Source organism: Hippoglossus hippoglossus, chromosome 9 (genome assembly GCF_009819705.1).
Source record: "Hippoglossus hippoglossus isolate fHipHip1 chromosome 9, fHipHip1.pri, whole genome shotgun sequence".
NCBI classification, from domain to species: domain Eukaryota; kingdom Metazoa; phylum Chordata; class Actinopteri; order Pleuronectiformes; family Pleuronectidae; genus Hippoglossus; species Hippoglossus hippoglossus.
In genome coordinates, this window is record NC_047159.1 from 10309066 (window position 1) to 10322006 (window position 12941).

General features: G+C 42.3%; 1 protein-coding gene across 5 annotated transcripts in view; it reads left to right on the forward strand.

Moving 5' to 3' along the window:
- The window catches only part of pde4d (phosphodiesterase 4D, cAMP-specific), a 177037-nt gene that overhangs the window by 112352 nt on the left and 51744 nt on the right, over positions 1-12941 (forward strand). Inside the window, exon 1 of one of the 5 annotated variants that reach the window (XM_034595970.1) lies at positions 10780-11672. The exons of the other annotated variants lie outside the window; for them this stretch is intronic. Coding sequence (XP_034451861.1) covers positions 11584-11672 — 89 coding nt within the window. The 5' untranslated portion in view covers positions 10780-11583. Of the gene's footprint in view, positions 1-10779; positions 11673-12941 lie in introns of those variants that run through there. 5 annotated transcript variants of the gene reach the window in all.

Sequence of the window (12941 nt, forward strand, 5' to 3'; positions counted from 1 at the left end):
TTCCTGCATTTTTTTTTTGTTGCTGAAATTGCAATTCAGTATTGGGGTCGTAGATTGGGCTACTTAAGTTTTGATTGTATAAGAAATTAGTTTTAGGTTTAATTACAGATTATAAAAACTAAAACTTCAGGATTTTTCTCCGCTAACACTTACCTCTGTAGTCATTCTTTAAAATTGCATTTCTGACAACGCAGACGTCACACTTTAATTGACTGTAAAGACTCAACACCGTCACGGTCATGTTACTTCCTCCACCCACACATACAACACGACTGAAACTCAAGCAGTTCAGACATATTCTCTGGAGTTTGTCCTTGAAATGTAGGAAAACCAGTAACTAATGACTGAGCGGTTCTACCACACAAAATACTCACCAGTATGCGCTAAACATCAGGGATTTATGTAACATAAACATTGGGGTGGAACTTTTTCTCTAATAGTCTCTCCAGAGGGTTAAATACCTGTCGTTGTGGAGGATCATTCAGATGAACAAGAAAAGTTTTGACGTCAGGTTTCTCTGGGTGATTTATAGTTTCCAGTAAAGCAGTACGCACTTCCTTTGAATCACACATAATATAAATTTAGAGTTGTGGTTGTAGTTTCCTTCCATATACTTGTGCACACATGCAAGAATACAGCGCACTCACAGTAGTTCATATTTAGGGTTTGGGTATTGTTACGTTTCTTTCTGATAACGGTGCAAAATATAAAAAAACTGTCACGACTGATTTTTCTTTAAAAAAAACATGATATTATCGACGATAACAACATCCTTTTAAGATTGTAGGTTGAAATTTAACACATCTGTCTAAAGTTTAAAATGTATTACAAACATAAAAAAGTGCATTACTCATAATACATTTACATGACAAAATCACATAATAAATAAACACATCTCCAAGGATTTAACACTAAATAACTTTTCAGTGATTAATACAGAAAAATCCTCCTGCTCTAAATGCATCATTAATTGTCTCACCACCGCCGGGGCCAGGGACACCCACACTGTCGGCTCACGTGCTCGGCACCATGGTGTCTCGCAATCCGCCAAAACACGTTGCAAATGTATCCGTGCGACGCCAGGTCATTAAATTTGAACTGTTACAGTGCAGGTACCGAAATGTGCGTGTTGTAGGAACCGGTGCGTGATTGGTACCAAATTTTGCTGCCCAACTCTATTTATATTTGCATGTTTCCAACTACTAGTTTACATTATGCAAAAGTAAAAGGCACACCGTCAAGTCAGCTCCAATGGCTGCTCTCTCTTCTGGACTTTAACATCTGAACCAGTAAGCAGCTGAGTTAATTCCATCACATGTGACTGTCTTTGCTTCTCAGGCCCAGAGCCGAGTGTTTTCAGTTCAGCGGAGGATCTGGTTATTGTTCATCCTGCAGACCCTAACCTGCACCAGCCTCATGCGGATTTCTCACCAATGGAACGAGCTTTACACAGATCGCTTCTCACATCAACACCCACACTGACACAGAATCTTTTACTCGTCTTAAAACTCCACCTCCAACACTTCGTCTTATAAAAAAGGTATCGGAGGTGTCTCCTCTTGGTTCCTCTCCTCTCGTCGTCCTAACCCCATCTCCTCTGTCGTCTCTATCTTGAAGCCACTACCCTCCCCCCTGGGGTCTCCAGTGGGCCGACAGGTTTCATTTGGTGCTGGTGAGGTGTGGATGAAAAGGGGGTGAAAGTTTGACTTTTAAATGTCATGGGAGCCATGACAGAAAACAAGGGTGTCAGGGCGATCTCTATCTGCTCTGTCACATCTGGTCAAGAAGAAGAACACGCAGCGCTTTCATTATCGTGACAGTCGGGCATTGACATATTGCTGGTGAAATACCAACACATTACTGGTAGCACAGGTTACAGTAGCATGGACACCAACAACAAAAGAAATGTGATCATAATTAAACTTTTTAATAGAACAAGACTGATATTGGCTGTTCATTGTACAGATAATCAATATAGAAAATATTTGTGTTTACATTATAGATAATAAAGCAAAATATTTATTTCCTTGATTTAACTATTATATATTTGGTTCTTTTTATTTATAATATAGTTTAATATAGTTTGTGGTTAAACTCAAAAATATCCAGCCTCAATTGCATTTCTCTGTCCTAAGGGTTTGATAAGGAAATCTTATTAATCATTGCCAATCAAAATATATATATCCTTTATTTTATTATTTTTATATTTTTTAATCTATTATATATTTTTTTGTTTTTCTTTATATGTTTATTTTATATATTTACACATATATATGAACACTGATTGAGAATATAGCCACTGTATAGTTAACGGTCCAAGCTCCAAACTGTGGCACTGAACCTCAGTTTTTATCAGGACACGTCAGTAATCAGTTGTGCATTAATTCATATTTTACCAGACTTTTGAGTCAATCACACTTTAAATTGTATAACAGGCTTTCAACTGGAAGTCAGAAACATACAGAAATCGAATTCAGCCCTCATCCAGACCAGTATTCTGTTGAATGAATCTAGATATAAGAAAAATACAACCCAAGAGCAGCTCGTTGCTTTGTTGCCTTGTAACCCAGCAGACTTAATAAGCGTGACTTTATTTCTATGTTTCCTTCTGGTAAAGCGTTTGTATTCACTTTACTTACGTTTTTATTGCTGTGCATGTAAACATGAACCCATGACGACAGTGAAAGGGCGTTTTCTGTTCTGTGTGACAGAGTTTGGTGGTTTTTCTGCCCCAGTTTGCAGACACAGTGTCACAGACTGTGCTGTTTTCAGACGTAGATAATTTTACAGCCTGCAAACCTCCTGCTAACGTGTAATTACTTTAACAGTTTAATGTCACACAAGTCCCCCACAACGCTTCCTCCTCCATGCTGCTGCTTCTTCATAATTCATGGCCCTATAATGGAATTTAAGGCAGTTAGAGGAAGAGAAAGAAGACATGCAATGAATTTCTATTACACAAATTTCCTTCAGTTTTATTACAAGTCTTTCTAAAGCCTTTGTTCAGCCGATGTGTTTTCAGGGAAATCTCCCAGATGATGGATCCTATGAATTTTCTTGTAACGCCACCACGAGGTCAATGTTTACTGTGAAATGTCTCAATATATATGAAATGGATTGACATGAAGCTTTGCATAGACAATTATGTTTCCCTCAGGATGAATCGATATCGCTCTGGTGGTCTCTTTATTTTAAAACTAGCCCCACCAATAGGTCAAATCTTTAAATATTCCAATACTTTCCAAATAACAAATGACATTACCGCCAACCTCAGCAACACTTTGTCTTTTGTGCAAATTATCCAACTTTAGCATGCGAACATGCTAAACTAACCGCCGAGCATGTTAGCGTGCTAAAGTTTTCCCCTCAAAGCAAAACCTCGCTGAACTGTGCATGTGACTCAAGACTCTTAATCTTGTTAAGTTATCCTTAATCATATATAATAAAGTACAGTCTGCATCTGCTCTGTATACATACCTAATAAACTTATAGAATTACCAAAGTGATCACAAGTGCGGAGCCTCGTGCAGAAGTCACACAGATCGGATATACAGATGTCTGCTCTTTCTGTGGGCTGTTTACTGCATCCTCTCTTTCTTCCAAGAGCATTAGAGGAATTCAACTGCACCAACATTTCTGCATATGCAGTGACAACATGTGCTTTTTGGATTATTAAACTGTGATTTCCCATCTTGTGACAGACATGTTGACGCCAAGTGAAATCAAACTTAAGACATCTGATAAAATCTATCCAACGTCTGTCCACATTTATCTTGGGTTTAAAAACGGTTTAAAATACTTTGAAAGTGCTTTCACTGATGGGATATTACATTTGTTTGTGTGGTAGATATTGTAAATTAGACATAACATCTCCAGTAAACCTCAGTTTCACATTAAATTCTAAAACCCACAATGAAAATCAAAAGATTTTCAATGACAAGATCCAGTTGCAGATTTTTCTCCACTGCTCTTAATTAGATACTTTGCCTTAAAACAAACTACAGTGAACAGGATCTTAGTGAAATTCAGCAGAAAACAGCAGAAATGCTTGGTCCCCTGAGCCGACGGTAATTAGCGTATCACCGGAGGTCATCAGCGGGTCATATCATCCCTCAGAGGAATTACTAATAACAGCCAGATAGACACTCAGCCCATCCAGCGCAGTGATTAAGGCTCAGACAAGTCGGCCAGTGCAGGGGGGAGCCAGTGGAGCTGCAACAGTGACACAACGTTGGTGCAATGCAGGAGAAGTCTATTTTTGGAGGGGTTGAGCAACAGAGCTGACACCATGGCTGGGGATGGAGGTACGGAGACGACTGGGTGGGATGGCTCCAGATATTTAGGGAGAAGAAGTGGGTGCAAACAGTAGATCTGCGCAGGGACCGAGACACGGGTTGCTGAGATTCAGCATGACAGCGGCACGACACTGATGGAGAGCACGGATCTCCCTCAACTCATCTGTGAACAATATCTTAATATCCTGTCACTTTTCCACATCTTTAACGACCTCAGCTCCGAGAGATGTCCTCACAGCTCACAAGTGAAAACCACAACGGGCAAATTAGAGCCAAACAATTTATCACGTTAAACTAATTACACTGGTGTCCTCCTGAAGAAACAAGCAATGGCCTGGTATGAGCCGGGGCAATTAATAGCCCGGTTAATGCTTCAAATTAGGAGGGCATTTTGGGCTCTTGGGATGCTGTTATTCACTTTGACAACTGCGCATGTTTTAATTATAGTTTCACAGTTTGTGTTGCTTTATTAGGATTTAGGTCTCTGTGCTCACGGATCTATCTAAGATGTACCAGCAGGAGACTATTGCAAATTCAACAAAAAACCCAAAACCTGTATTTTTGGACGTTTTTATTGGCCTTGTTCCTCACAGGACATGTTGACTACAGCACTATAGCAACAGTGCAGAATGGGTTTTGGTGGAAACAGTAACGAGCCCCTCAATTACAAGTGCCCACTATACAGCACAATGACTGGTGAGAGCTGCAATTTAACAACATTCGAACTCTCATGTTCCGCGAGTCACAGTCAAAACATACTCGTCCCTGCTGGGTGAGCGGGTGAGCTTATTTTAATGTCCCGGTTACAAAGCTTTAACTGAAATGTGCAGCGCAGCGTCCAATTGGTCCAAATTACGCTCTAGCGTCAGCAGATCCAGTGCACAATGCTGCCAATTAACAGAACACATGGGAAGTATAGTGAACTTTCGCCTGCACATGTGCGTTCGTTTATCCAAGACAGTCAGATGACGAGGATGCAGGTCAGTTCGGACGCTGCATGTCTGACCCCAATCAGGAGGTTTTTTTCTATAGCAGATTGCTGCCATCAAGCCGTTGGATGCAAAACAATATTTCAACTGCTTCACTGCATTCATGTTTTCACCAAAACTATTCACAAACGGGGAATTGGAATAAAAGATGTTTACCAAAAAGTTTATTCTTCTTATCCATTATTGTAAAAATACTACATATATGTCAAAAACAGTACTGTACAATAACAATACAGTTATTGTTCAGATAGCTGTGACTCAGCAATCACACAGCATCTAATAGGGTTGGGCAGTAGAAAGGTAATACTGTATCGCAAGATTTAAAAAAAAAAAAAAATGCAATGGTGTCCATTTTCTTACCAATATGAAATTATTCTGCTGCACAATCTGGCCATTTATACATTTAATAAACGTGGCTGAAATTGTAATGGTAGTGACAGCTGACCTTTTTGTAAACAATGTCAATAAAGGTGAAGAAATAGAAACGATCATAATTGTGAGACAAAATGGAGAAATATGAGAAACAGACGACGAGCATAAACGCGTTGGGATTTGTTCTCAAGTTTTATCTTTGTTGTTTTATAATTGTCGTTCAATTTTGTTACATCACATTTATGCCGTGTGGAGATAATAAAGAACTTTATTTGTATATCAGGATTTAAATCAAAAACCTTTTACAACAAAGAGTGTGAAGTTTGTTTAAAAACCACAGTTGAATTGCACTGGAGACACCTTGTGGCAGTAAACGGCATAGCAGTACAATGCCGCCCCAGCTGGGGATACGTATACCACAGGAAAGTTTCAGTATCAGTATAAAAAATGTAACATCACCCCATCCTGTCTTTTAATGTATAGCAGCTCACTTCGTAGTAATGGACACTGATTGCACATTTTCAGCCAGTTGAGTGAGGAGAGAAAAACGAAAGAAAAAGACAAAAAGAAAAACTCTTCATCGCCACAGCTGTAAATCTCTTATACGAGTTAGTTCACGAGAGCGTTGCCATTCACAATCCAAAACAAAACCCTGTAATATGCAGCTTCTACATTTTTTATTGCTTGTGCAGTCACACCTATGCAATTTGTGACGTCAAGTGGGAAATACCAAAGGCCGCAATAAATCCTGCAGCTCTGCGGCGCTGAGTGAGTGCTCTATTGAAAGCAGGTGCATTGGAAACCAGCCACACACATAAAAGAAACACATGGGAAAGTGGCATTTATTGCTCGACACATTCACAGTTTGTCGTCAGGTACCTCATGAGACTGAGTCGTAGAGTTAATTGTATTAGTTTTGAATTAGAAACGATTATGACCTCCTTTCTTTTTCCCTGTTGACTGCCAGTGTCAGTGGCTTCTCCGCTCTCTGTTTATCACTGGTGTTGGCGCACCTCTGAAATTTGTGACGTCAGGGGCGGGAAATACCAGAGCTAGTAAAAAATTCCTGCATATCCTTCTCACATTTACACCTTGGGTTTTTTTTCCAGGTCGGCAGTTCAACTTTTACACTGAAGTTATGCTGGGTTTTAAAGTTGAGGGTTTAGTGGCAGAATTGAAGTTGCATTTTATAACCAAGTGAAAACCCCTTTGCCTCATTTGGCCTTCAGGTAACTTAAAAGGTCCTCTTTAGAGTCAGTGTTTAGTTTGTCTGTTGTGGGCTACTGTAGAAATAGGGCGGTGCAGCATTGTGGACTCTATGGGAGAGGACCTGATCCAGATATAAAGGATTCTTAGGTTTTGGCAGATCATACACACTGGACCTTTTGAATTGTGACAATGGCGGCACACTGGTGCAGCGGTTCTTCTCATGAGGGGTTTCTCCAGCTTCCTCGGGTTAGGTGGCGACCTGTCCTGGGTGTACCCCACCTCCAGCTCCCCCTACAGCCCTTTAAAAAGGTAGCTGTATAGATAATGAATGGATGGAAAAGGGACAAATAATTTAAAAAGTATTAAACAAACTCTGGGTCTAATTTGATGTTATGGTGACTATTCTATAACAAACTATGAATCCCACTAGAAAATGGGTTTTCTAGTGTTGCATTTCATGTTGGTGGGTTTACAACAGTTAACACAATGTGCCATTTGCATCATGTTACTCTTTATTTCGCTGTTGGCACTTTAAAGTCATGTTTTCTTTGTCAGTGTAATGGGATAATGAAGGTATCGGAGGGAAGAGCAGGTCGATTACGAGACCCGTCCTCAACAGATGGTGCTGTAGTGGGGATTGCCTCGGGTTATGGACCACTGATACTTCCCATCTGTACCTGGTCTCAGGAAAAAAAAACGGCCTCATTAAGTAGTCAAAATAGGTATCGGTGTTTCACGGTGATGGGCTTTAACTGGATATTCATGAAGCTTGTAACCATTTAGCCCGGCTCGCCATCTCGTTGGGATGATTTGTAAATGAGGGCGAATTAAGTCTTGTTTTCCGTCTCAATCGCTGGAAGTGAAACGCTGCAGATTCTGACATAGATTTGCTTTTGAACGTTGCTGCTGTCTCGCTCTCTTTCTGTTTCTGTGCGATTTCTATTCGTACGTTATTGGCTATGAGTTGCGCCGAAGGAATACACATTTTATAGAGGGAAGTAATCAGGGCCAACATAAATAATTTGCAGCATTTCTGTATCAGATTAAGTACAATATTTACCTAATGAGAAATCTAGCTTAATCCATAGTGTTTTAAATACTTGGAAAGATTTCATTTGCATCTGTAGTTGGCAATTATCATACATAATATTTAAGCCTTTATATTAAACTGTGAGCTACAGTGAGTGAATCTACCCATTTCAGTTTTATTTAAAAAGCTTAAACACATTCAGGGATAATCTTCACTGTGATGACAGGTTGGGGCCATTAGTCATACTCAAATGTCTTTTTCTCTTTATTTTATTAAATTGAGTGGTGTCTTGCGAAATGCATCTTCTGTGACTAATTCTACTTCTACACTGAACCGCCTAACATTGAAATAACTGAGATCTAGTAGTAATAGTGAGGTGTGGTAATCGCAGTACACTGTATACGTTCTGTACAGTATCTGTCACCACCGGCTGCAGCGGCTCAATTGTTAGGATCCCTTTTTATTTCTAATGAATTACGTCCCTTCCTTCTGTCTTTTGCCTCGGTTACAATCAAAGACTCGTATGAAAACCTCTCCACTCCACAAGTGAGCAATTTCTTGGCCACTTAAACATTCTTCAAATTTCGCCAATGGCCCTCAAATCCGCTGTGTCCCCATTAAACGTGGGAATCTAATTACAAACATCTGATTTGAAGGGGGAATGAGTTAACCTTTGCCGAAATGCCACTGCATAACCATCTGTGAATAGCAAGGAGGAAGATCAGACCCAAGGCATTTCCACAGCGCCACACAGAGTGACGGACAGCTGGCCCACCTCAAAGGAACAAAACATGCACATGTTTTTTTGTTTCGATCTCCGCAGAGATTTGCCTTCCTATTTGAATGTAAATGGGGATTGACCTCAGCGCAGCCAGAATCAATGACAATAGGCTAAAGCAGCCACTGGCAGGCCGTGCTGGACCGGCTCTATGACCTGAGAGGTTGTTCAGACTGCGTTCTCCGGACAATCTATCTGTAGACAAATGAAGAAAAGTACCTCGCTAAATGTCAGTACACATGAAATCAATACAGACTTGTTCCGCTGTGTTATCCGGCCCTTTCGCCTCTCTGACGCTCGGTTAGATACAATCATGATTCCAATACGACGAGATATTTTGTAGATGGGAAATATATCACGGAGGATGATGGGTTAATAATGTGCCATGGCTGTGATGTGTTATCATATCAACTTCCTGTGTGTCGCATATCCTTGTTTCAAGGTTTTCTGTGTCCCTGCAGCTCTGCCACGTTTTCATCCTTGGTTTCATCTTCATCATCCTCTGTCTTTTCTCCCGCCCTCTCTCTCTCCATCTGTGTTTCTCTCTTTCGCTGTAATTCCTTCTCTTGCTTTCTATATCTGTTTGCCTCTGCCTTTGAACTCTGTTTATTTTCCCTCTCTCCTCCAGTCTCTCTCTTTCAGGTTGCAGGATGAGTCGTGACAGCTCACCAGTGTTGAGTAGAGCAGGGGCCAACAGCCCCCAAAGCAGGGACAGAGATTATGCAACAGCACCACACACATGCACGCACATTCGCACACGGGGATATGCAGTGTATATTCCGTTATTAGAGCGCTGTCTCCAGTTTTCATTTGTACGCAAGATGTCTGAAGCTGCACGATAGTTTTCAGAATAAATCTGAGAGGCAGATGGAGAGTTGATGTTTTCTTTTATGAATAACAGGTGCTTCAGTGCCCTCTGAAACCACACGAATGAAATTTTTCTCCTTGAAGCTGCCTAAACTGTCAAACCTGCCCCACATGTCCTCCCCCCCCCCACCGAGAGGACTGCATTTCTGTCTTCATTTCCCCCCGCAGAGCAGATTCCTCCACGTTCAGCGCTCCTCCGCCCGATTCCTGAGTGGCCGCTGTGGCTGAAGGTGCAGGCGTACAGTGGCTGTGAGGTGGTTTGACTCTTGGCAGGGGTTGAGAGGCTGCTGACGTGTGTGTCGGGCAGGATGTGTGTAAGAAGCAGCGCTGGATCCTGTTTTTCAGGCCGCAGTAACTGGAGCTTGGCCACAGCTATGGCTTTTAATGCAAAACACACGCACACACACGCACACATACACACACGCACTGCTAACCTCAACCTCCACTCATAACTTCCTTACCAACACCACTGGCGTACAAGCGCACAAATTGACATGCACACATTGCAGGAAAAACTGTTGCATGTGCTCTGAAAAAACATGCGCATTGGATAAATTATAGTTTTACTGTTATTTTTCTCATTATCTTCATTATTGGTTGGATATAAAAGACACATTGACGTCTACTCCTTTTGGCTCTCAGGCCTCCATGTGTAGCCTGAAGCCGCTGGTGTAAGAACAGTGGAATGCATTATACTGCTGTAAGGGCAATGACATCCTGTATAACAAGTTTCTTGTAACAAACATGCCTTGAGAGGCCCCCTGCACGCTGACGCTGTCACACGCACAAACTGCATGTCACATATGCACACACACACTTACAGGGAAAAATAAGAGTTTGCTGTGCGGTTAGAAATCTCATGGCTCGCTGACATGCACACAGTGACAGACAGAGGGTGTGCTCAAAGTAGCAATAACAAAAACAACCTGATGGGGCAACGGCAGCCCTGCATTGTTATGATGGAGGAGGGCTGTAGGATGTAAGGGGAGGAAATGAGGGGGAAACTACTTCTGTCAACACTTATGCCCATATTACGTTGCAGTCCTGTGTGTATGCTAATTGTACATGTGCAGGCCTGTACCTCTCTGAATGAAGCCGAACAGCATGTGGTAAGAGGATCAATAGGTTTAGCTGACGGGATACGGGAGGGAGCAGGCGGACCTCTTGCACAGGGTCAGGACATCCCACTGACTGGAGCGAGGGAGGGAGGGAGGGAGGAGAGACGAGCGAGACAGAGGGAAGATACTGAAGAGACTGCTGGGCTGGTTTTCTTTTTTCTCTCTCTCTCTCCATTTCTTCACTCCCCTTTCTGGGAGGTTGTAAAAGGGCAGAGCAGAGAGGGAGAAAAAGAAAGAGAGACAAAGTGTGGATGTGTGTGTGTGTGTGTGTGAGTGTGAGAGAGAGCGGCTCTGTGTGTAACATGCTCTGTCATGCTGCCGTGACTACCGCTGCCTCTCCAGCCGGCGTCGTTGCCTTGTCAGGAAAAGGAATGTTTTCCGGAGTAATGAGTCCCTGAACCGGCTCACCATGTGGATGTGGGACAGTAATCTCCAAACCTTTGCCGGAAGAATCCCACGGAAAAAAGAGCAGCAACCGGAGAGTGTAGCTGGTGCTGCTGGGTGGCCGCCTGTGTGCCTGCGCTGCTGAGACTCTCACTGACAAGACAAGAGTTCACACTGGGCTGTTGTCTGCATCCACTTCATGTTTTTGTCTTATTTTTACTGTCACATTTGTTGGGATACTTTTTTTTATTTCTCTTCTGGAACTCAATGGATTTTATGGTGCTATATATTTTCATTTTTAAGAATATCCTTGTTGGACATGAGCCGGAGCGTTTTGAAGTGATGCTCCAGGACTAAACCAGTGAGGTTGAAGTTCAGAAGGGTGGATCTTTATCTGAATGGGTGCATCACAGCAGTGGACTGTAGTATGGGTCACTACACATTGTACTGGGGCCTGCGGTTACTGTGGGTCAGTGCCTGTAGATAGATAACCAGGTAGATAGCAGTGGGGGGTGAAAGGTTAACAGGTAGGGGCATCAGTATGAAGCCTGGACAGTGTCCAGGTGTTCCCAGTGACAGGTCCATGATGCACCTCAGCCATTTCCCCTTCAGAAGACACTCCTGGATATGGTGAGTATTGGTCGTGGTGATGGATAAAAGACACCTCTGAATTTGGTCAATATTTATGTGTTTGTCTGGCTTTACTGCCGTGGATTTACAGCGTACTTAAAGGAGCATACGCATGAGTTAATTTAAAATACATAAACTGTGAATAAGCGTGCAGATTCATTTGTGGGTGTGTGTATGTGTGTGTGTTGTTTTTGTGGTGTGGTTGGAGCTCCCTTAAGGCAAACCCAGCCAAACCCAGTGTCGTTTTTCTATTTTTCCCCCCCCTGCTCAGCTCAGATGTATTCAGGGAAATATATTGTTAAATGGGCCAGACGTTTCCTGTCATTTTCTCCCACACTAACTGCTCCAGTTGATCCATAAACAGGAGGGCCAGCTCATGGAGGTATTCTACCGCTGAAACTGCTTTTCAGGAGCAAAACTAGCTGGAAAAGAAAATATCTCAATAAAAAAGGCTGTGTGGTTGGGCTTTCCTGTCTTGTTTTGATTAGTCGTGCTGTACTTAGGGCCGGGTATCTTCGGGGAATAGTTGTCTCCCAGCTATGTTATAAAAAGGGAGGGACACGGAGGAGTCAGTGATGTCATCAGAGTGGGCTGCTGGGATATGAACAATGCTCATATTTCCAGCAAAGTTTTTCCAGTTGCTTGACATGTTCATACTAATCAGGCACAAGATTTTAACAGCCTCAAACAAAGGGATTCTGTTGCTATTTATCTGAACCATTGTTCTGTCAACTGTTTCCCTTCAGGACTGCTCTTCTCTGTGGTGGGATAGCACACATGCATGCACATGCTTCGCTCCACCACAGTCCTTTTGTCTTGTTTTTGACTCACAAACATCCCCGGGCCTCTGGGTATTCTCTGTGCTTTTTTTTGTTTTGATTCTGTTTAAAGCTAAGCACAGGCATGTATCTCACCCTTTACTTTTCTTTTGGTTCCTCACTCCTCACACCGGTGCATGGTGCATGTAAAGGCAGGAGGGTGCAGGGAGATGAGCTCTAGGTCGGATGCACTGCAGTAAGGATGCCACAGTGTGGAACTTTTCCCACCGGGTAATAACTCGTCGTTATATCTATAATCGATTATACCGGACGTTTTCACAAGAAAAGATGCGTCAGCTCAATATCTGTGGAGCGCTCACTGTGATCTTTATGGTTAGATTTCACTGCGGGCTGCCTCACTGTTGTGGTGCAGAGGAAAGGTATGTGTGTGTGTGTGTGTGTTACTTCATGGCCTCATTAACGCTATCAGGTTTCCTTTTTGGCATTCAGG